Source organism: Clarias gariepinus, chromosome 7, assembly GCF_024256425.1.
Source record: "Clarias gariepinus isolate MV-2021 ecotype Netherlands chromosome 7, CGAR_prim_01v2, whole genome shotgun sequence".
NCBI classification, from domain to species: Eukaryota; Metazoa; Chordata; class Actinopteri; order Siluriformes; family Clariidae; genus Clarias; species Clarias gariepinus.
Genome location: NC_071106.1, coordinates 16,849,154 through 16,872,742, shown reverse-complemented (window position 1 = coordinate 16,872,742; position 23,589 = coordinate 16,849,154). Strand labels below are relative to the sequence as shown.

General features: G+C 38.7%; 3 protein-coding genes across 5 annotated transcripts in view; 1 reads left to right on the top strand and 2 right to left on the bottom strand.

Annotated features, from left to right (window-relative positions):
• Positions 1-1,491: 1,491 nt before the first annotated feature.
• bhlhe41 (basic helix-loop-helix family, member e41) lies at positions 1,492-6,352 on the bottom strand. 2 transcript variants are annotated; one of them, XM_053501038.1, is made up of 5 exons: positions 5,605-6,352; positions 5,430-5,493; positions 5,172-5,282; positions 4,938-5,049; positions 1,492-4,789 (listed from the first exon to the last, which is right to left on the bottom strand). In XM_053501038.1, exons 1-5 carry the CDS (start codon positions 5,664-5,666, stop codon positions 3,909-3,911), a joined length of 1,230 nt encoding a protein of 409 aa, XP_053357013.1. In that variant the 5' UTR covers positions 5,667-6,352; the 3' UTR covers positions 1,492-3,908. The 2 variants fall into 2 exon arrangements, with proteins under 2 accessions (XP_053357013.1, XP_053357014.1); XM_053501039.1 differs by having other exon boundaries at positions 5,172-5,279.
• A 1,830-nt stretch (positions 6,353-8,182) lies between these two features.
• On the top strand, positions 8,183-14,378 carry sspn (sarcospan (Kras oncogene-associated gene)). Its single transcript, XM_053499857.1, has 3 exons — positions 8,183-8,634; positions 11,455-11,541; positions 13,732-14,378. The coding sequence occupies exons 1-3, from the start codon at positions 8,401-8,403 to the stop codon at positions 14,089-14,091; spliced, it is 681 nt and encodes a 226-aa protein (XP_053355832.1). The 5' UTR covers positions 8,183-8,400; the 3' UTR covers positions 14,092-14,378.
• Positions 14,379-17,716: 3,338 nt separating this feature from the next.
• The window catches only part of itpr2 (inositol 1,4,5-trisphosphate receptor, type 2), a 109,250-nt gene continuing 103,377 nt past the window's right edge, over positions 17,717-23,589 (bottom strand). For both annotated transcript variants that reach the window (XM_053501078.1, XM_053501079.1), the window contains exon 58: positions 17,717-18,675. In XM_053501078.1, coding sequence (XP_053357053.1) covers positions 18,592-18,675 — 84 coding nt within the window. In that variant the 3' untranslated portion in view covers positions 17,717-18,591. The remainder of the gene's footprint in view (positions 18,676-23,589) is intronic.

Sequence of the window (23,589 nt, the reverse complement as noted above, 5' to 3'; positions counted from 1 at the left end):
TACCTAATAAACAGGATTTCAAGTTTCTAAAAGCTACCAGTTACATTAAATGTTAATAAAACTTGATGCCTGATGCCTTAAAGGTCTTCTAAAGGCATCCTGCCAGCCAAATCTGTCACAGCTACAGAACCATATTTGCTCTAACATTAAGCAGGACATGACCCATAGCTATTTTTATTTACTGATCTCTATAGACTGATTATCGATAGATTTGGTATTACGTTTGACACCCTAGCTTCTAAATTTTATTCTCTCCCAACTTTCAAACGGTGATAAAGCAAATACAGCTGCATAGGCTTTGCAGCTTAAATTTACTACTTAACAATTTGTGACAAGTGAATTGGAATAAATGACATAATTCATCACACCTTGCACACTGCAAACAGCCAAGCAGGGTTAGAATACCGTAGAACAGAGAAATTGTATTTATAGTGTTTCTGTATCTATAAGAGGATTTACACTAGATATTTGTTGTGTTACAATGAAAAGTGTTTAACTGCTAAACCAGGCATTTTGGGAATAATCTGCAAAAGCAGATTAAAATAACAAAGCCAGCTTTCTACTAAGATGCTTTTACTGATTATCCAAGACAGGGTTTCAAATTTAGGAGATTTCTTTTGAGAGAAATAAAGCCTTCATGTGTATGCTGAAATTTGGCCAACGTGATCCACTTGTACAGTTTGTAAGGCTGCTGTAAACTGAAAATCACCTTTAAATTCTGTGTGGTGCTTTGCCACTGGAGTGAAAAGTGAGCAATCTTTTTTCCACTTCATGTCACATGATTGGACCTAAGCCCTGGCTTACTGTACATTCCAGCTCAATGACTTTCAAGTCACCTGATTTGTACAGAAATAGACATATCAAGCTAGCAGTAAAGTTATCACTAATAAAGATACAATATAGAATGTGTTGGCTTGTATTACCAGCACACACGGATCACATGGGCTGTGGTTGTTACATTCATCCATCAATCCATCCATTTTCAGTAAATGCTTTATGCTGTTCAGTGTTGCCCATTGGTTAATTTTGCACTGTTTTTAAATCAAATAATGAATTTATAACATTTCAGAAGCATCCGCACCCTCATTAGGTAATCATCATTAAAAATCTGTTATGAAGCCATCAACTCTTTAATAATAGGACTTTTAAACCCACATAAATTGCCATCTTAACAAGTAAAAAATAATCAAATATATCAATAATAATCAAATATCAAAAAAAGAAGTCATGTATTGGTAGATATTTTTCTAATGTTGAACATTTTTAGAAAAGAATTTAACTGAATAAAACATGTTAAGAATGAAACTAAATGCAGTAAAAAACATTTTAAACAGGCTGAATCATCTGGTATTTGTAATAATTTCATAGTACGAAACTTAGCCCATATTTAAAATATTTTAACTTGTTAACTTATTAGTGTTGTTTGTTTTGTTTTTTACAGCAAAGGCCTTCGGAATCACTTCTCTGTACATTTGTGTTTTCCCTATGGCTAACCCATGATGAGCACATCAGCAGATGGTCATGGCCTTCACAAATTGGATCAGGTGTTTAAGAATTAGGGAAATCGTTTATTTGCAGGGTAGCACTTTCCCAAGACTGAGAGTACTTACCACTATAAGGATAATAAGGTACAATGTAATGTGAAAGTGATCAAATGAACAGGTGTCCGCTGGTGTGTAGAAACAATCCATCAATAGAAAAAGCACTGGTTAGTTTTTGAGCTAATATTTATTTGACAACTGTAAGCAATAATTTATAACAGCAGTAGTGTAAAGCATTAGCGAAATGTGCAACATTTGCTTAGGTTGATCCTTTATAAAATCCAAAGATTTCTTCTACAACATAAACATTGGACATTTTTGTGTATTCACAAACTATTTACATATACATGCCACTACATAGGCAAAAAAAGACAGCTGAGGCTATAAGGGGCCTATAAAATGTTTTCAATGCAAAAGTAAATAGCAAATTTTGTTTAAATATACATATGCCTCGGCCAACTGGAAAGGTATTGTTTGCAGCCAATTTAAAATTCCTCATTCTTTTATACTCTCTTCCAGGGATTCCAGTGTTATTCTGCACTGATTATGGGCAGTAAACCATGCATTGCACATGTTCCACAAGTTCCCCAATCACTTCAGATCTTATGCCACTAATCAGCTCTAAAACAAATTAAACAGACAGCATGGTATATGCACATTGTATGTTTGACTTTAGGTATTCAAAAGCTTAAGTTGGAATAATAGCATATGGATCAGTGCAGTGATTCTTGATTGGGACTTTAACTAATGTTACTACAAAATTTTAGGCTTTAATGGCAGTACTAACTTGGACAAAAAATGTCTTTATCCTAATCTCTGAGCCAGACACTACTACTCAATTTCTATATGCTTTTTAAGGTTATTTAAGATTTTAAGATTTGCAAAAGCATTTGCTATATAATAGAGCTTTCAGAAGAATTCAGAAGAACTGAATGTTTTGTAACTATACAGTAAGCTATTATAGTTTTTTCCATATTTATACATTTAGACTTGCCTTTTTAATCATGAGGATCTCTTTAAGAAAATATATACTGTATATATATATAAATTACAGGCAGAATACAAAGGGTAATGGATTATAAATAATGTGTGAGAAGAGTTTTAGAGGAATAAAGAAGGCTTTAACAAGTGCACTTTACCTCGCGGATCTACTTTTATCAGAATATTTACAAACGTTCATATCAACAGGAAACAGATTACATTCAATATCAAAGTTCCACAAAGTGCTAATGTATCTGGAGATGCATGTCATATACAGCAGCTCTCCACATACTGAGATGTTTTTATCACAGGGGCCACATGGACCGTTCCAGATTTATGTGCTAGACTCAAAAGGACTTTCATCCAAAAATCCCCATGGAAATTGTGATTCCCTAAGTCAAACTGTCTAGAAAATTGTGCCAAAGCAGTCAATTATTCTAGATGGTGTCACAATGTTGAAATATCGCAAATAGTTTGAGAGATTGCCTATAAATGATATGCCCATGCTAGGCCAAAATATCCAAAGTGTAATTTCACACCCCACAAATCGAGTTATTAGGGACAGAGATAGAACTTTCATAACAGTAAGTCAAACGACTTACAAGGCTACTCACAAGTTCTGTCTGACTAGAAATGAAGACTACTTTCATCCTAACAAAGATTATTCAGCTCACTGCACTGCCCCTACCAGAGGAGCATGTGTAGGAATGAATCTGGCTCTCAAATGCAAAAGTTTCTTGAGGTATTTAAGTAACGCTTTTAAGCACTGAAGATTAATCCGTGAAATAAGAATCTCACTATCAGTGGCAAATCCTGTAGGCTAAATTCTACCAAAAATAAAGTTGTTCCTAAAAGTACTGCATCAGTCATTTTAACTTGCTTGAGGTCACTGTCATACAATACATCCAAGATGCCAATATGAATCCAAATCAATGATAAGAGGTGCAGTAGGTTAGAACTCAGCGATCAGTTAGACAGTATTGCACATATACTATGTTTCCTCAACAAATAAGAGCAAATTGTCTTTTTTTCATATAACTCTGTTGTACCTAATAAAAACAGACTGTATGCTGTTGTCAGTAAGTGTCGATTCCCATTCCAGTGTCAGAATTCAGTGCAAAAGGCACTAGGTTTTGTTTCAATGTCCCCCATTACAATATCACTACAGAAAGACCTTTTCAAAACCCTGTTTTGCGCACACTTTCAGTTGAAAAAAAAAATAAAGAATAAAATAAAGAATAACAAATAACTGCTTTTATCAGTAAATCCATAGAAACACTACAGGCCACAGAGTACTCGATGATTATTAAATTAAGGGATAGATAAACACACAATGTCACAAGCCAACATGAGAGCGCGAAAAGTGAAGTGTTCCTTTAGACTGGATCAGCCTGTAGTGCTGGGTTCTTTCATTGGGGTCTGATCCTCGGTAAGATCAGGGTCTGAGTTCTGCTCCTCGTCGGTAGGAGATAAAGCACCTACCCTGCTGGATTGTTTGGCCTCGTTAGGTGGGGAAGGGCAGTCTTTTTCGTTTGAAGTGGCCCCGAAGCCAAGGCTTTTCTCCAGAGATGCTCCGGGGAAAGCAGCAGCTGCAGCAGCCGCTGCGGCCGAGGTGTGCGCGCTGAGGCCGGGGTAGAGCCAGGGGAAAGGCCCGCTCAGCGCCGGGTACACTAACTTCTCCAGACTGCTCTTGTCAAAAAAAGGCATGTAGGAGCCAGCTGCCGACGGGTTTATGAAGTAAAACGGCACGCAGAACGGAGTCTGTTGGCCCACTCCAGCCATTCCCATCAGCGAGTTCATGAACGCTAAGTTCGGCGGCTCCGCGCCTCCTGTCCCGCCCTTCTCACTCCAGCTCATTCTGGGCTTCTTAGCCACGCGCTCGTCCCCAAACTCCTGCTTTATTTTAACCCTGACTGCGTCGCATGCTTTCTCGGCTCTAGCGTCGTTTTTCTCCGTTTCTCCCCCGTATCCGCTGTCGGTGTCCGTGTCGTTCTCGTTGGCCTCGGGATTCTGAGTCCTCTGGATGACCGGAACGCAGTTGGCCTGGCCGTCTCTGTCCCTGTCCCTGTCCTGCGCGCCTAACTGCGGCTGCACGAGTCGCGCCAAAACTTTGTGCAAGTGCTCGATGAGCTGCGTGCACCTCTGCTCACAGCTGGTCCACTTCTCCACCGTGCCCAGGTACTTCAGCACCTCTTTAGCGCACGCTTGAAATCCCGAGTGGAAAGCGTCCAAGTCTGCTCGGATGGTGGACTTCAGAGAGCGGTCTCCTGATCAGACACAAAGGAAAACGACTTAGACTCATGCGAACACACTTACCTAAAAACATGCTTTGCATTTTATTTATGTATTCATATATATATATATTTTTTTGCTCATCTAGATTGGCTTCATCGGGGGATTTGGGATGTGATTTACCGTTCTGCAGTGCCAGGATCTTTTGGTGCTGCTGCTCAGTGACAGCCGTCAACGCGTTCAGGTGTTTTAGAGTTAACTCCAACACAACCGCCTTTTCTAAGTGCCCCAGGGTCTACAGACACACACACATACACACACACATTGCAATTCATTTGAACATTAATAAAACGTGCGTTTCATAAAGTAAACCTTATCATCGAGGTAACCAACCAAACAAAAAAATTGCGTTTATACCGTTAACTTAAGGTGTTCTGGTAATAAGTCTTTCAATTGTCCGATACATTCATTAATCCGGTCTCTCCTCTTCTTCTCTATGAGTCTGTGTGGTAACTTATACGCGTCCTGCTTAAAGTAATACACAAAAAGAGAACAAAAAGTTCTGCATCTGTCAATTCATCGACATAGTTTGTAAAACAAATAATAAACATACGTTATGCAAATATAAGTGACGGTCTACCTGTGTGTTTAACAAGGGCTCGGATCTGCACTTACCTTTCCCTCCTCTCGCTTCATCCCTCTTTTTGACTTGCACATATAGAGAGACGAATAATCGACCCTGAAAGAGGCAAAGTCCCAGGTCTTAGGAAGCAAATCCATTAATGTGACAATCATGCAACTAAAAATTGTGTTTTGCCATTGAAAAAAAACAACAAAAAAACAGAATTACCCGAGGAAGTCTGCGTGATCGAGGAACGCTCTGTCCGGCACGCGTGATATTCTTTCATCCATAACTTTTCGCCTTCTCTCATCCGCTTCCTTGGCTTTTCGGTGCGAGAGTAATTCCGAGCCGACGGATAGAAAGTGCTAGGAGAGAGATAGAGAGGGAGAGAGAGACAGAGCGAGAGAAAGAGAGCGCGCGCCGTGCGTTATTTCAGGTAGCTTGAGAATGACGCCGAGCTCAGCGCGAGCAGCCACTATGCGCGGAAGGAAACAGAGCATGCGTGCGCGCGCCACCGCCCGGAACCGCTTCGGAGCTCACGTGTAAACGGCACCCGCTCGTAAAGTCTGCGCGCTAATTAGCGACCTCTCGAGACCCCACGCCGCCGCAGAAAGCCGTCTCCAGCCCGTGCAGCCAATCAGAGACAGCTGTCTGACACACGGATGACGACACCGTGATGGCTATTCATAAACAGACAGCTCAGATCTGAGAAGGAGGGGTCTCAACTTCAGCTCTAAACTTACACGGTCCTGAAGATAATTCGCACCTTTCGTGATCGATAAAAAAAAAAAAAAAAAAAAACAGATCGCGTGAACAGCCTCACGATTAAGGTGAGGCGCGCGCGCGCTCAAGGATCTCGCGCTGCGTGCTTTGACACGTGCGCCATGATCCTGTAGTGCACTCACACTAATGGAGGCTCGTTTCGTGCAGGTGCAACCTTACTTACCCCCGTGTGAAAACATTCAGCATGAAATTTATTTATTTAAGTATTCTATTTATTGAAACATTTTACACGACACAATGCTTAAGCAGAAAGACGTCTCCCTGGAACACATTAAATATGTTTGCGTTCAAATATTTATGATGTGCACAGTGATACTGGTGCAAATGAATTGGTGGGGGAGTCTTTTTACTCGTCCTGTAAAAAGTTAAAGGATGTGTGTTGTGCTGGCACCTCAAGGGGAACATTGTAATGGTGTAAAACAATTTTAATGATTTCAAACATAATTAATATGTAATAGGTTTCTCTGTTCTAAAAAAAAAATAAAAACCTTTTCTTACTCTTACTCTTTCAGACAGCATCATATGAATAACCCAACCTAGAAGCGGAGGAGACTGCAAAGGCTTAACTCGTCCTCCCAAAATGCAATGCATATATTCAATATAGTTGCGATAAGTGATGGCAGAAACTCAGCTTGGTTAGTCTATGACATGTCGAGCATAATGATAGCACAAAAGCTGGAGCTTTAGTATCCTATCTGTTTGAGCAAGTAGTTAAGCAGCATTTCAGGTAATTAAAAATCCACTAAATTACATCAACTTCTGTCAATGAAGGAGTATAAACTGAAGAAAATGATTAACCAATCAATCTCAGATGCCATTGTAGGTCACACATTGATTACAAGTGAATAAGTAAGTTGTTCAGGGTGAAGTTTTGTTCTGAGTAATAGTATGGTTTGTAAATTCAAAACCCAGGACTTCCAGAGAGCCATTGTACAATTTATGAGTAATAACTTAACACATAATAATAATAATAATAATAATAATAATAATAATAATAATAATAATAATAAAAAATTAATAACAAGTTACAATCACTCAGTTTCATGTTTAGGTTGTTTGGGATGAGAACCTGAATGTAAATGTACATTTATATTACCAATATTTAAATTGTTAACCAGCAACAAGCCATAGCTCTTTTGGCTTCAATATTTCCACAAATAAAATGCAACATATATTTTGTTTGTGAATACTTTAAAATTGTATTTACACATGATGAATAATTAGATTGTTTGTGTCAACATGTTATGGTACAATAAAACATAAACAAGCTTTACAAACATTATTAAAGAACAGTATACACAAATCTTGAAACTCAATCTAATTCTCAGTAAAGATATAAAAAAGTGATATTTTTTTCTTTAAACACGAAACATAATAAGATTATTCTGTACTTTATAACTGGACTCCTATAAAGTGAATTAACAAGGTATGTGTATCAAAAATGTGCCTTTTTTGGAAACATAACATTTGCATAATAAAACATTTCCACTTGACTTAAAATGACATTAATATAATGCATGTTTTTTATGGTATATTACCATATGCATCTGATATATGATTATGAATTGATTGTACAAAACATGTTTTAAACATATTCAACCCCAATCATAGATAACATATATCATCACATTATGATAATAAACATGAAAGGTTAATAAAGAATTAGCTATATCCCCTCTCACATGCCTGTAGGTCACATTACTTCTCCACTGGTATCATGTGACAGTTTGGCTCTTGTGAACTGCGTGCACTTGGCAGGAGTCCGAATTCGCCCACATTTGACTGTGATGTGGGATGTTAATGCTAATTATTAACTCACAATGACTCTTCCTCATTCTCGGTGAGATCCTGTTTCCCGGCTCAGTTTGCTGGGAGACTGGCAGTCTGCTGCTGTTGTTATTGTAGTCGTGTGTTGGAGTCCCCCTTTCAGTCTTTTCTACTTTTGCTCCCTCCCTCCTTTTCCTCTCCTCCACTGCTTGCTGCTCTATATGTGGCTCTCAGGCAGTTCAAAATGTTTTCCATATTAGTTCAGAGCCCTCTTTGATTCCAAATAGCTGCAGCCTAGCGGGCTGGCTCAGAGAGGAGGGCAGGGGGTGGTAAACAGTGCAGAAGGCCAGTTAGAGAAAGGAGAGAAGGAGAGAAACAGGAGACCATAAAGAGGAAAAAGTGAGAAGAAAAGAAAGTTCTAGGTTTGAAGGAAGACTAACTCACTGTACACGAGGAAGGAAGACAGAAGGAAGCATGGGGTCAGAGAAAAGTCCAGTGGGGTCTGGTGGAGGGCAGAAGAAGGCCAAGGCTGACCGAGGAGGCCCAGACGCTGAGGGACGCCATACATGTTGCGGTTGTCGCTTCCCGCTTCTCATCGCCCTGCTGCAGCTGCTCCTCGGCATCACTATCACGGTGGTGGCCTTTCTCATGACCACCATCAGCCCCTCTCTGCTGGCCAGGGAGACACCTCATTGGGCTGGAATCATTGTAAGCATCTAACCATCCTTTACCTCAGCTCCCAGCATGCTTTCTCACTGCCCGGGCCCTGCATGAGGCCAGCATTCAACTCCACCTTACTGTGCCAGTAGCTATGCCGCCATAACTGAAGCTGTACTAGAGACTCGTTTTATATTAAACGCTCTCAGTTTGCATGTGTTACATGTCTAAGCATTACAGTACTGTATTATTTATAATCATTCATAACAGAATTAGAAGCTTTGCTGAGATACTATTAAAATCCGTTTTTATTAATAATATTATTTCCCCCTGGACTAAAGGGGATCAGTGTTCGGAAATCCACATTATTTTAATAGTCTAAACAGTTAACCAAACTACTGTACTTTCTTTCTGCTGAGAAAAAATAGTGAGTTTAAAGATAACAGTGGGTTGCATTGCTGCCTCACAGCTCCACAGTCCTGAGTTTGGGTTGCTGTCGCAGTGCAATTTCTTTGTACAGTATATTCTTCAGACAGCATGAAAAAGGTGGTTATGGTGGCATTATAAGTTATTCAAAGTAATACCCATCTATGATGTCATAATACTATTACCATTTTACAGTATATTCAAAAATATTTTGACACCCATAAAGAATGATTTGACTGAATGTGAGCAAACTGTCATTTTTGCGAAAACACATAGGTAATTATTTAGATACTGCCAGTCCCATAAAACCTCTGTTGTTGCCCTTTTCCTTAAGGTGTAAATATGAGGTTGCACACTTATGAAAAACAAAAGAAACACAAAAAAGAGAGAAAAATGTTGACCAGGAAATGGATGTTTAAAAATAGAGATGGTACTTTAGAAAATGTTTATGTGTGTAACAGCTGGAAACTTTGAAAGAGTCTGACCCATGAGTACCCTGTCGCCCACACAAGGAGAAGAAAGGTGAAGGAGAGAAAAAAGTGTGCAACAGTCACAGTTTTCAAATTGCATTGTTAGTTGATTGTTGTAATTGTCCGTTTTTAAATTTCACAATAGCGAGCTGTTTGAAAGCATCCAAACTGTATTGAAGCATCTTACAAAACTCCGTTTGTTACTGAACAGCAAACTCAATTAAAACTACATTCAGCATGGTGTGTTTTGGTTAAATAAAACTAAAATCTAACTTTTTGGTCAAGGACCCCATGATTATATTTGGTGACAGAATAATGTATAATGTAGGTAGGGATTATTGATTAAAAACATTTTTAGGCTGTTTCATGGCAGGTGGTTCAGGTTTTTTTTTCCGGAGATTAATCGCATCATGAATTTCACTAAGTACTAGGATGTTTCAGGCAAAAACCTTCTTGTCTCTGCTAGAGGGTTCCAACTTGTCCACAGGTAGAGCACTTAACATAATGAAAAGCCAAACATACGAGGGGAGTTCAAGTCAACCCAGGACTTGTGATGAAAGTTCTTTTGAACAAAGCAAAATGGATAAATGGATAAAATCCAGCTTTTTATTAGCATAAAATTAATTAATGTTTCCAATAGACGGCACCGTACAGAGACTCTTAGCTGCATTAAACATTTAAATAGTGCAAATGTTTTAAAGAAGGTTGTATGTCCATGAATGACAATCGCGGCCGACATGGCACAGAGTCCACTTTAGTCATTCTTGTGAGTATGGGAAATGTACAAATAATCATTTACGAAAACCACTTGCATATTGAAAGAACTCGGCTGGGACTTATTGCCATGTCTACGTAAGGTCCTGAACTCGCTCCAAGCCATTTCCACATGTTTGAGCCTTTAAAGGAGTTCCTGGGATGCAAGCGTTCCAGATGTGCAGCAGGCAGTCTGATCATGGCTCTGTTGTACTGAGAAAACTTTTTATTTTGATGAAATCCAAGCATTAATGAAACACTGGGATAAGTGCATTAGTGTAGCAGGGGCTTATATAGAGAAATAAATTGTGTACTGTTATTCTGCCTAATCAGAAGTCCCGGTTTGACTTGAATGCCACACAGAGAAACGGTTAAAGAAGCACATGTTTTTGTGTTTTTGAACCCTACTGAGGTCTGAATTGAAGAAGCCTAAAAACATAAAGGAGCTTAAAATGTCCTGCATAAAGAATTGAACCAAGATGAATAGACCACAGAAATAGACTCATTGCTGTTATTCTCTGGCAGATGCCACAATATATTAAGCATGAGGGTGCCAATAATTTTAAAATTAGTATTTTGTTGATGCATGCTGTTTTTTTTAGATATAAAGTGGAGAGCCATTTTATAGTTGTTTTCTGTTACCCATAAGCAATGCTCGAGAACTTTTATTGACATATCATGTGAAATGTACACATACACACAAAGACACACACACACACACATCAGAGTGTCTCTGGATATCCCAAGTTCACCACTCACGAGACCACTACTGCTGAGAAAAACACTGAGGTCATCAAGACTTCTCTGCTTAAGAAGCCGGGAAAAACAATTCAATTGGACACCACATGCTTGTCACAAGACACCAGTAAGACTGAGAAACCGTGTCTTATCTCAGAAAGGCGAAAAGATGTTCAATTTAACAAATCAGTGATTATACTATCAGATGACAAGTAAGTGCTGAGTTGCATAATGCTAATTACAACAATCACAGACAGCCTGGGAAATGAACAGAAATGAACAGACTGAAATAAGATTAGTCAAATCAAGAAGGTTGGCATTTGTTTATAACTTAAGACACAATGACCTCATTTTTCAACCTCTGGGTTTTAGGCACACATGCTTTTTATGCTTTTCCCATGATAACTAATGGTTAAGTATTAAGTATTTCCTTGAAATGAATGTGGCCGATAGAAATCCCAATGATCTATGTGTTGTTTTGCAGTTGTGCATTGTATCCGTGCTGGGTTTTGTGCTCTATTTCATCACCTATCTGCCTGATGAGAGGACCTACACACAGTTCATCATAAAGGTGAGAGGAAAAAGGAGAAGGAAAAAAAGAAAGAAAAGGATGGGAGAAAGTATAATTATGAACACCTCAGCTATTCCATTTGCACATTAGCAATGGATTGTATAATTGGCTGTAGATACCTGAAATGTATGCAGGGCAGAATTACAGCAGCACTGGGACACCCGTCTAATGACTATGTTCAAATATATCCAATTTAAAAGACATCAGCACATTTCATATTAAGTCATTACTATTTAATAGAAACTGATAATAAAAATACTGTCACGTACAGTTCGTACCAGTCAAAAGTCTGGACACACCTTCTAATTCAAAGGTTTTAGTTTTACATTCTAGAATAATACTGGCGATTTCACAACTATGAAATGACACATATTTCATCAAGTAATTAAGTAACAACAACAGTCAGTTGTTATTTTAAAACATAAAGGTCAGCTGCTTTGGAATAATTCTTGCAAGAACAGTATTGTCAAGTGCATTTGCAAAACCTTCATCAAGCACCATGCCATGATGAAACTGGCTCTCATGATGACCATCCCAGGAAAGTAAGACCAAAATCTGCCTCTGCTGCAGAGAAGTTCATTTAGAGTTACCAGCCTCAGAAATCACCAATTAACAAACAGCACATCAGATAAGAGCCGTTATGAAGGATTTACAGATCTTAAGCATCAGATGCATCTCAATATCAACTGTTCAAAGGAGATTATTGCAAATTTTGGATGTCGTCAGCCTTGTTTCACAACATGGAAAAAAAATAAGAAATTAGGAACGATCATGGAATTAGATAGTGTATCCATACTTTTCACTGGTAGTATACGAGTAAAATAATGCTGTATAATATGTAAGAACTACACAGTCTTGATATCTCTCTGCCCATATACAGTAAATGGTGCATTGTATAACTATTCAATCCTTTTGAATGTGTCCACATTCGGTAAAATTACAACCTGAAAAATGAAATGGAAGTATTTAGTATACATGTACACAAAATTGCCTTCATTGTTGAAGTTTAATGAAATGGGGGGAAGTACTACAGTAAAAAAAAAAAACAGTTTGCATTAGTATTCACTTCTGTTGCTGTAGTGTGTAAATAGTCGAATGAGGTCAAGCACTGTGCAGTTAAAGTGTCATGTGAAGTCAGTATAAACACACTAAACAAACAGCATAACGAAAATCATTTGACTATAAAAACAATTCCTAAACACAAGTTTTGGTAAAGTATCAAGCAAGGTTTGGTGATAAATATACATAGGTTATTTAAAAATAGAAAAAAAAACACAGCATTGAGGTTTAACCGGGAACGAAGAGCATCAGTCAGGGAACGACAGTACAGGTAGGTGTGAATCCATTTTCTCTTCTGCACGTTACCTTTCCTTATGTTAATAATGTTGTGCTGTTTATGTATTAAAGTTATGTTCACTCTTTTAATATACTGTATGTGTGTGGGCTTTTGCACCTACTTTGAGATTTGCACCTACTAGACTAAAGCTCTCCATTACACTCCTTGGTTTTATAGGCATGAGGTAAGGAAGCCAAGGTGCAACTGTACATCTATCTATAGAAAATATAATTGTGCCTAATGTAGGTGGTGTTCAGACAAAGGTCAAGTAAAGAACATACTCTGTCTAGGGCTGTGATATGTATGCACACACATGGTGTTATTTATTTATTTTTTTGCATCGCCTTATAGTTTTTATTGTTTGCCTAGAAAGATATAAGGTCAAGGTGTTGTCCATTTACAGTTGAAGATTTGAAACTTTGTTAAAGAAATTCTTGTTATAAGGCTCCTCTTATATATTATACCTTATTTACTGCTTCACTATATGACCAAAAGAACAGAAAAAACGTTCACCTTACGGTAGGATGATATGGTGTTTTTCCTATGTGCATGTTACAAATCCCATTACATTTTGAATGTTTTTTTTAGGTTGGGTGAGGAGGCCTAACAATTTATTGGAGTCAAGTCAGTGTTCCAAGTCAGTGTTCATTTGGGTTGATGTCAGGGCCACTCATGTTCTTTCTGATCAATCATGTTTTTATGGACCTTGCCTTGTGCATGTTGCATTTTCCTGCTGGAATGGGTTTGGGTCCCTTAGTTCCAGTACTTTTGGCCATATAGTATGCAATGCCATGGCCAAATCAAGACCTTTCACTTACTATGTTTGCTCTTGTCTTCCTTTTGTATAATTCCAGCTTTTGTACTTCCTCCTGTGTTCAGTGGGACTAGTCATCTCCATTGTAGTCATCGCCTTTCAGGGCCACCACTACTCTCTGACCAATGGCTTCATATGCAGGGAGATACGCCAGGACTGTATATGCGCCTTGGAGCCAGAGGACCCCATCGCACGCACCTTCGCCTACACCGGGGTGACAGACTGCACTGCCGTCACAAGCACTCTCATGCTGTACTACCTGCTGCAGATGGTGTTGAATCTGGCGCAGGCAATCGTCTGCTTGTTAGGAGCATTTATCATGTGGAAACACCGCTATCAGGTGTTCTTCGTGGGATTGCAGAGGGGTTCACCCTCTACTCAGCAATGGCAGAAGGTTTAAGAGCAGGACAGGGACAAAGGCTTGGCACAAGGAAAAAGGACAAAAGTTTTGCTGGGAGCAAAACATGTGAAACAGTTGAGTGTGTGGTGTGTCGAGGGAAAATCCAGATTTTACCACAGCATGTCTATTTGTGTGAGTGTACAGCTGAAGAAACACTTTGCATGGCGTGGCAGTAGCATACTGTACAGTGGCAGTAAATTACAGTTTCCTGTCCTTTTTAAGGCTCCTGTATTTTTCTGTATTGGCGTCTGGACGTTTCCACTAAAATAAATGTATCCTTGCTTTTGCCAGTGCCAAGACGGATATTCTTATCTAACAGGTTGTATGTGTGATCCAATAGGACAGCTGTCACTCTGGTAGAGCTTCATATTCACTCTGTTTGCATAGGATTTGCATATCAGACTGATGGCCTTAATAGGTAGCAGTTCTATGAAAAATCCTCACTGTTACTTTCTCAACCAAAAAAAAAAAATTGTTAAATGTTCTACGCCAAAACACGTCATTTTTAATTCTGCTGTCTTCCTTAAAGCAGTGGTGCTTACAAGGGGGTCTGTGATATACAACCAGACAAGTGTATGATGACGGAAAAGATCACTATCAGTTAGTTATAGTGAGCTATAATTATTATTTATTTATTAGCGCCTAGTAAGGTAAAGGGGCACTTACATTAAATAGTTATTTAAAACACACAAATGTGTGCTTTTATTTTTTTTAGGAAGTTGTCCATATTCCAAAACTAATCCAAAGATAATGTCAACTTGAAACTAGCCACTTTTCTTCTTTTATTTTTAAACAAATGTGGTTAAAGTGCTGTTTATATAGTATATTATATGTTTAATCATTTTAACAACAATTGAGAGAGTGTGAGATATTCTGGCTTAAAGTATGTTAAATATTGCAGTGTTTATAATGTATCTTGGTTGATTGTGTCCTGAAATTGCAGTGTATAAACTAAAAAGTAAAATTTTATTATTATTTTTTCAATCTAAAGCAGCCGCCCTTTATATTGTTTTATAATACTGTTACATTTTAATGAATATAACATTTTTTAACTGATATGTGCATACTTTTTTGTATTTATTGTCTGCTCAAAAACATCATTCGACATTTTCCATTGTGTAACAGTCAAAAACATACTGTCCTTAGTTTTTTTTTGAGACACGCATTGCTTAGACTTGCTTATTGGCTATAATAAGTATAAGATCATTAACAGAAATAGTCTTGCATACAGACTGGCAGTTGTAAATCATGTCCAGTAAAAGGACAGGCTTGTGGTCTGAAGTCTTTGCTTACACAGTGGATAAACAGCAGCACTACTGTCAGCAGCAGAAAGATGGGGTCAGGGGGGGTCAGAGGGGGTACTCAGACAGACAGCAGGTCATTGCCCGATCATTCTAATTGATTTGATATGATTGTTCTTGTTGCATTTATTAGAAATATATAATTGACAATGTCATACACGCTACAGAGTGTATACTAAAAAGGCATTGTGAAGACAGTACTCATAGGGTATGATTTTTGAAGTTTGTCACTTTAAACAAGAGGTATAGAAAATAGTTGAGGTTCAGAATGTGGGCTACATACTTGAGGGTGAAGGGGGAAAAAAAGCTTTCCGTTCATGTCTGTGACTCATCGTCCCTTAATAATTGCCATATCTATTTCTGTGAATGTTCATACAACAAAAATAGGGCAATATGTATAGGTCTCAGTTATGCCCTAAGGTATAATAACATATCAAGGCAACATAATGACTAGGACATAATAGCCCCCTTCATTTGCACAAATGCACTCACAGTATGAAATCAAAGCCATAAAGCCAATACATGTTGTGACAATTGTGCATACTCAGCTATAATATTAAAACAAAAGTCGTTAACTCTGGGATGAAACCGAGCCTAATACAGCCAAAGTGGTTTCTTTAGTATGTGCCATTCAGCAGGCCGTTTTGTCTATGCAACACCGAGTCAAATGAAGAAAGAAAAAAAAAAAAAAAAAGGAGTGGCCGATGTTTTTTTTCCCCCCTCATAATGTTTTTAAGGAAGAGAGCCTCGGGGTTGTTCCTACACCGCTCATGTGACTCCCTCATCTGCTGCATGTCCTTCTCGTGTGACACCTCACATCACATGCACTCGTCACATGCAGGAAGGCAGATTTTAGATTAACACTTGTTTGTATTGTCTGTTTATCACTGTGGCACATTTCATAATGTTTGAAAAGATATATATATATATGACAGTAGAAAAAGATTCCTCAAAATATAGATTTTCTGTATGTCAACATGAGTTTGATTCTATATGCTCAATAACTATAGATGGATAGATCTATTTATCTATTCAATTTAATCAATATAAATTTAGATTAATAATAAAATAATTATATTTTCCTGACTGTACGTTTGAAATTCTCAACAATGCGGCTGTTTGAAAATATGTTAATTTTTATATCTGAACAAGAGAGAATGACATTGTAAAAATTAATTACCTTAAAAGTCAGATATATCCTAATGTCTTGATGCATTTAATAAGTTTCATGTTTTATATTCTAACACTTGGTCAAATACTGACTGTGTGTCAATATTGTTTTGGCACTATATAAAAGGGAATTAACTTAGAAACAGTCTGTTCCCCGTGGAAACGTACATAAGGCAATCGTTGGACAAATTACAAATGGGTGACAAATTATAGGACAAAAAAATCTACATAAAGCGTGTTTATTATTATTAATGTGTTGGGCCAGCATGAGCTGCCAGAAGACTTTTGCTGAAACTTGCCAAAGATTCTGAGATGATTCCCTCCCTTTAAGGTAGAATTCTTTCACCAGTAGAGAAAGTTGATCAGGTTTCTAACTTTGTGTTGGTTTGCAATTAATTTTTCATCTAAGACAACAAGTGAAGCCAAACCTTGCCAGAAAAAAAAACACCATAGCACAGCCACATATTTAAAGAAACGCACAAACATACAGAAAAATGTGATTTTACTAAATGTAACTTTACATCATTTTTGTTAAGAGCAGCACTAGCTTGTCCTGCCATCTCACTGACTAGACAGAGCTTTCCAGAACTTTCCCTGCTTATTGATGGCTGTTTGTGCTAGTAGCTCAGTCAGAGGCTAAATTTGGCAGCCCTGTTTCTCACGTAGGCTACCAATCTGCCATTTCTGGAACTGGGCCAGATATCTACCCACACATACAACACGTATTATATATTAAAGCCCCAGTGATGTAGGATTTGAACACATTTACCCAAAATGGTGAGATTAAACCTGGACTATATTTTAAATCTTTTTTTTTTTTTTTTTTTTGGAGGGGAGGCAGTTGATCAAAAGTTGATTCCAGTGATCCGATTTTTTTCTTGTAACATGGACGTGAAAACTCTGAAAGTTCACAGAGATACATTTCATAATCTCAGAAGACAGAGTGGTTAACTGCAGTCCTATATTCATGGATGGTAATTATTTACTACTGCTTGAAGACGGACAGAACTCTGGACTATAAATACTCAAAGGGGGGAAATGTCACATGGTGAAGTGTAGGGCACTTTCTAGGTGACTTTACTGCTGTCTATGTGCGTGTGTGTGTGTGTCTGTCTTCATAGGTAGAGTGCACAGAATAATGAGCTAAATGATAGTTCATACATAGATATCTTTTTATTACAGTATTATAATCAAATAAAATAATCTATCGTTTGAGATCATTTGAACATAAAAAGCATTTCTTCTCAATAACACCCTTTCAATCCTCACACAAGTCACTTGTGCAAAACCACAAACAATAACAACATGATAAGGTGACTTAAGAGTGAGTTGAGCTGTCTTGTTCAAAGCACATTTCAATGTTAAAATAGGGAATGCTTTAAATCAATAATTGACAGAAGTAAGTCAGCAGGATCTTCTGGCCATGTCTGCTGACTGCAACCGATCCAGCATTCATACATTCACCCAGTCACTAATCACACACAACGTTTTTAAAAGGTACCCCGGTGCAGTGATTTGCTTAGTAGGCACGACATACATTATTAATAAAATTGAACAAAAATGACCAACAACTTTGAAAATGTTTCTCCTAATGAACCCAAATAGTGACTGTGAGATGAGATGAACATTTTGTTTCCAGTTCTAAAGGATAAAAGGACATTTTAGTCAGCAGTTATTCTATGAGAAAAAGCTCTAAGGCACTTCCAAAGCAGCAGTAACCCCAGTGAATGAGGTACATCCTGAAGTTCACCTTGACTTACATTGCTCTCCAGTTACTGCCAAAAGTAAGACCAATAAAATGGAATGACATTTAAAACACAAGTAATACTTTATAGTTAAAAATCCTCAGGCAGCATTTCCATTAGGGATCTGCCCTAGACAGGGGACTCAGGAGAAACATCGCTGATTTGCTGTGTAAGAGGTTTGAGTGAGACAGTCCCTAGGCATTTCTCTAAAAGCTCAAGGTCTGAACAGAAAACCAGTCTGTGATCTGAGGACAGGAGTGATGTGTGTCCTGTCGGTCCTCTTCTCAGTGTGCAGGGGGCATGTGGTGATTGGCTTGTGTTGGACCCAGAAAGCCCATCCTCTGCTTGTTTTTCCTTTGCTCAGTCATCTACAAACACACATGGGGGGGGGGGGAAAAAGGAGAGTCCAATCCATCAATCAGCTCAACCTTCAGAGATAAACTCAGAAAAAAGACATGAATGTCTTTCAAATTCTCTGAACTCCTGAATGTAGAAGTGAATGTCTGAGACATGCTTAAGAGTTTGTTTTAGATGAGGAAAAGTTATAGTGTACACATTCCTGAGCTTTGATGCTGCTTTTCACATAATGAAGGACAGTCACATTCAGCGTTCATTATTTTCAATGCTCATTAAAAAAATATTGGAAAAGCCTAGCTGGATGGTTCACAGCCAGTTCAGTTGGATGAATGTAATGGCTTTTTATTTATTTTTGAAATAAAACTACAGTATTTGAATACCTTGAACTGCAACCACAGAAAAATTGAAATGTTTATTGCGAAAAGAGTAAATCTAATCAGGCGTTGTTATTTATTTCTGATTTAATGTCTTATTAACGGACATATCGTAAGATAACAATAATCTACTTTGCTGAAGGTTTGATTCCCGCCTCGGGTCTGTGAAGACGCAAAGTTTGCATACGTGAAGTTTGCATGTTCCCCCTAAGCACTGGGGCCAGGGGTAGCTCAGTAGTAGCTAAGACATTGGACTACGGTTCGGAAGATCCCAGGATCAAACCCCACTGTTGGGCCCTTGAGCAAGGCCCTTAACCCTCAACTGCTCAGATGTATAATAATAATTAAAAAAAAAAAAGTAAGTCACTCTGGATAAGAGCGTCTGCCAAATGCCTAAATGTAAATGCTTGGTGGGTTTCCTCCAGGTACTCCGGTTTCCTCCCACAGTCATGCAGACTAGGCTAACTGGCATTCCCAAATTGCCCATAGTGTGCGTGTGCACACACTCTGTGATGGATTGGCTGGGATGGGCTTTAAGCACCTGTGACCCTGTACAGGATACAGCGGTATAGACGATGTATTGTATGAATGACTGGGAAACTGACAAATTCAAAGGACCAGCACTTTGTCTCTGATCTCCACTTATACATTTTTTAAATTGTCACATTTGTTTAACTATGTTTATACCCATTTAAGGTAACTTTAGAAAGTAGACCTCCCTTTGCTCTCAAAACAAGCACAAATCTTCATGGCATCAATTCCACATGATGTTGGAAATATTCCCCTCGAGATTCTGATCCACAGTGATACAGTAGGATAGCAGATTTTTTTTTTAGGTGTACTTGCATGTTGTGAATATCCAGTTCTAGCACATCTACTGAATTCAGACTCGTGGACTGGGAAGACCATTAAAAAACCCTAAACTAACCGTCATGCTCATGAACTTTTCAACATACTTAGAGTTTTGCCACTTGATTGGCTGATTAGATATTACAAATAAGTCGGTGTACAGATGTTCCTAATAAGACAAACAACACACAACCATGTTTTTAGAAAGATGTTGTGTTTTGTCTCCTAAAATAGAAATGTGAATGTTCACAGCCAGCTGAGCAAAGCCACTGTCCTGGGTGTTCATATTAGTAGAGTTTCGCATACCTCAGCAGGACTGGAGCTCAGAGGAGAGGGGGGGTTGTTTAATTAGGCCTGATGCCAAGAGAGAAATCGCTTTAATAAGTTACTTAACATCTAGCGTGTCCAGGGGAATTACAGAGAGCCCTTGGCACATGACCGCCAGGAATCAGAGTCGCTGCAGAAGGTACGCAATATTCACTGCTTACTTTAATTCCAGCAAGGTTTAGGTTATATTATGCTAATGTTCTATCCCAATGACCGGTCTGTGATCAAAGCCAGTGCTCTTTGTGAAACAACGGGGCAGACGGATGATAGGCCACAGCTGTATGTGCCATACTGTATTAGAATACTCAGAGCTTATTTATACGACCAAGGTCCTGGTGCAGGTTCTGGAATTGCTGAAGCATGTTTAACATTTCTGAACTTTTTCAATATCCCAACGTAACCGCTTGACCAAGAAAATCAGCCCAGAAGGGTCATAGCTACAGAGATTTGTTTTTAGGAAGATGACTACAAGTTTTATGGCCTATATTTGAAAATAGCATGAATGAAGTCTTTAGAGATAATAATAATAAAAATAAGAAGAAGAACTAAACAAGTAAATTTTCTAAAGAAAATGTGAGTGGTGCTTGCCGTGGCAAAACTCGGGCCTCTCATAATGACAGTCTATATGATCAGTTGCTACGGTGCTCCAAAGTGGTTGCTAGGGTGTGGCTTAACAACTTCACAATGACCCTGAGAGACTGACTGGTTGTCTGAGTAAAATGAGCCCATCCCCATGTCTCTATGACAATGGAATCCCATTTAGGTTCAGTTTTAAAGTTCCTAGGGAAGTTACCAGATCAAGGAATGCAACTGTGAGCATTTCCTGTTTTAACAGAGAGTACCTTCACCATAAAATATCAAGGGGGAAAATTTGGGCACCTCTTGAGGTATAACTTGTATCCTCTTAAGGGGTATGTTCTCACACAGCTTGCAAGCCTCTTCAAATGTGGTAAATTTTATATTTCTACAAAATTCTTGCTCTGTGCCGGAATTTGCCGGAATATTATCACCACATAATAATAATAATAATAGGCAAGGCTCAACCATGCCCGCAGGGACCAAAAGCAAGCCCATTCCGTCTGTTTCCGTAGAAAAGTCAATGCAGCACAAATCACTGAAAGAGTCAATGCTGGTCATATTGAAAAGGCACCAGAACACCCAGTCCACCAACCACAGCCCACCGTGCAAGGGCCCAGAAAGTAAAAAGCCCAAAATGGCTAAACCGCCCTCCAAATTCCAGAGATTCCATTCTGACTAAACACCCATGGGATGTGCCCGACAAACAAGGCTGCTTAATGGAGGCCACATCCCGAAACCCCCAGCAAACCCTGAGGGGCCAGAGCCACCCCAGGGGCACCAGGCGAAACCAGGTTATAATGTTAATCATCTGAGTATATCTGTCAGCTTAAGTCTTGTAGCTTATTAGATTCAATATTTAGATCTACCAAGTTTCTGCATAATTCACTCATACACCAAATCCTAATCTCCAACTACTGCTGCTCAGGATATGTCACATGGCAGCACAACATATCAGCGAAAAGTGGTATCTGCCCTCTACCTCATGCCACTCCTCCCACTCAACCAATTTCGCTCTCTTGGTTTCAAGCCACAGTTGGCTGTAGAATAACTGTGTGTGATCTCCTGATGATAGAAATTCAAATTTAGTTTTAATGGTAAAATACTGCATGGCCTCAAAGAAGTAAAACTAATAAACCCTCAACAGTAGTTATTTTTACACTCAGCTTGATTAAACTCCTACAGCTGATTATGTAATATGGTTGGGTTTTAAAGGGGAGCTATTATGCAAAATTCACTTTTTGGTCATTTTAGGAAATAAACATTCCTTTTTGTCATATTTGGCCAAGGCTTAAACAAGCCAATTAAATATTCACTGGAATATGACCTCATTTAAGATGATACCCTTCTCCAGCTTGTAGCTCAGCATTGGTGCTCTCTGAGAGGGTGTGGTTCTGCATTAGCTCATTTCCATAAACACTGAGACAGTGTGTTCGTAAGAGGAGTGAAACTGAGAGAGCTTGAGGCATGACAAAATGCAAGTCAGGAGCATAGGAAATAGGGGTTGTGGGGTTTCCTCCCATTATTGGCTGATAGTTGTGCATAACACCTTTTGCTTTTAACATCTTTTTTGCACAATTTTCTGTTTTCAATTTTCCCAGGGCTATTTGAAGAAAATTATGTCATGTAATTTGGATGCATGCTTTGGTTGAGAGAGGGAGAGTGTTGGTCGAACAAGTTAGCGAGTGAATAAGGAGAGGCGGTAGAAAGCAGTAAATCAGAGAATAATCATTCTTTGTTTCACAAAGGTTATGGTTTAAAGCAAATACAAACAGTCACACCTACATACAGTATAACCATGCATGAAAGATTTTGATTGAATGAAAAAAAAAAAAAAAAAAAAAATCAACAATTAATGCAGAGTGGAATATTTGCGGAGGGTCAAGAAACAATCTTCAAACTATCACCACTTAAAAACACAGGATCCAAATCTTATACTGTTATGGTGTCCAAGTTTGAACCTGATCCAAATATCATCCATATCGTATCAATATCCTAGTGATTTTTCCTCAGATACACCTAATAACCCTACGTTTACCTACCTTAAAGACACAGCAATAAAACATGGGAGTTTTGACTCCTCAAACCATCCTTGCTGGTTTCCCCAAATCCCTCAAATAGGTTGAAGAGTGCCACTGAACGCCCAGCAAAGTGTGGTGGGAACATTAGCAGCGATACACCTTCCTGGCATTACCTACCTGCATTTTAGCCAGCCCGTAAGGCCCTCCCGTGAATTCAACCATGGGAAGTATATAACAAATTGAGGGTATTTTGATGGATTTGACGGATTTTGATCTCCCAAGATGGAATACCCCAGAGGGCATTGAGGGAATTTGCTTGTACACAGAGTGGGAAAGTTTCTGACATTCTGAACATGCAATTCCTTAAGGAAATTGTTTTATTACAATAAAAGGAGGCAATGGTTGTTCCTGTCCAAAAAAAATCACCCCCCTCAATTGATGAACGGCCAGGATCATTAACCCCACAGCTGAACAAGATACCAGAGAGGTTTGAAGTGAATTGGGTCAGAAGTAATATATCCTCAAACCTTGACCTTTGCCAGTTTGGGATTTGGCCGGAAAGATTTACTCATGCCCTGGTGAGCATCCTGGACACACACTATAAAGTATTCGAGACTTCTCTGCAACCTTATCACCACTGATTTTTCCCAAAGCATTTGACAAGGTAGACCTTACTGTCGCAATGGAGCGCCTCTTACTGCTAGGTGTCAGGGCTGCCCTTATGTCTTGGCTATGTAGGAATGCTATTCAGAGTAGTCCAAACTTAAGTTTGAACTGC

Coding starts and splice junctions, on each gene's coding strand:
- bhlhe41 (XM_053501038.1), bottom strand. CDS start 5,666: ATGGATGAAAGAATATCACGCGTGCCGGACAGAGCGTTCCTCGATCAC. Junction 5,283..5,429: donor TGAAGCGAGAGGAGGGAAAG/GTAAGTGCAGAT, acceptor TATTACTTTAAG/CAGGACGCGTATAAGTTACC. Junction 5,050..5,171: donor CAGAACACCTTAAGTTAACG/GTATAAACGCAA, acceptor GTGTGTCTGTAG/ACCCTGGGGCACTTAGAAAA.
- sspn (XM_053499857.1), top strand. CDS start 8,401: ATGGGGTCAGAGAAAAGTCCAGTGGGGTCTGGTGGAGGGCAGAAGAAG. Junction 8,635..11,454: donor CTCATTGGGCTGGAATCATT/GTAAGCATCTAA, acceptor GTTGTTTTGCAG/TTGTGCATTGTATCCGTGCT. Junction 11,542..13,731: donor ACACACAGTTCATCATAAAG/GTGAGAGGAAAA, acceptor GTATAATTCCAG/CTTTTGTACTTCCTCCTGTG.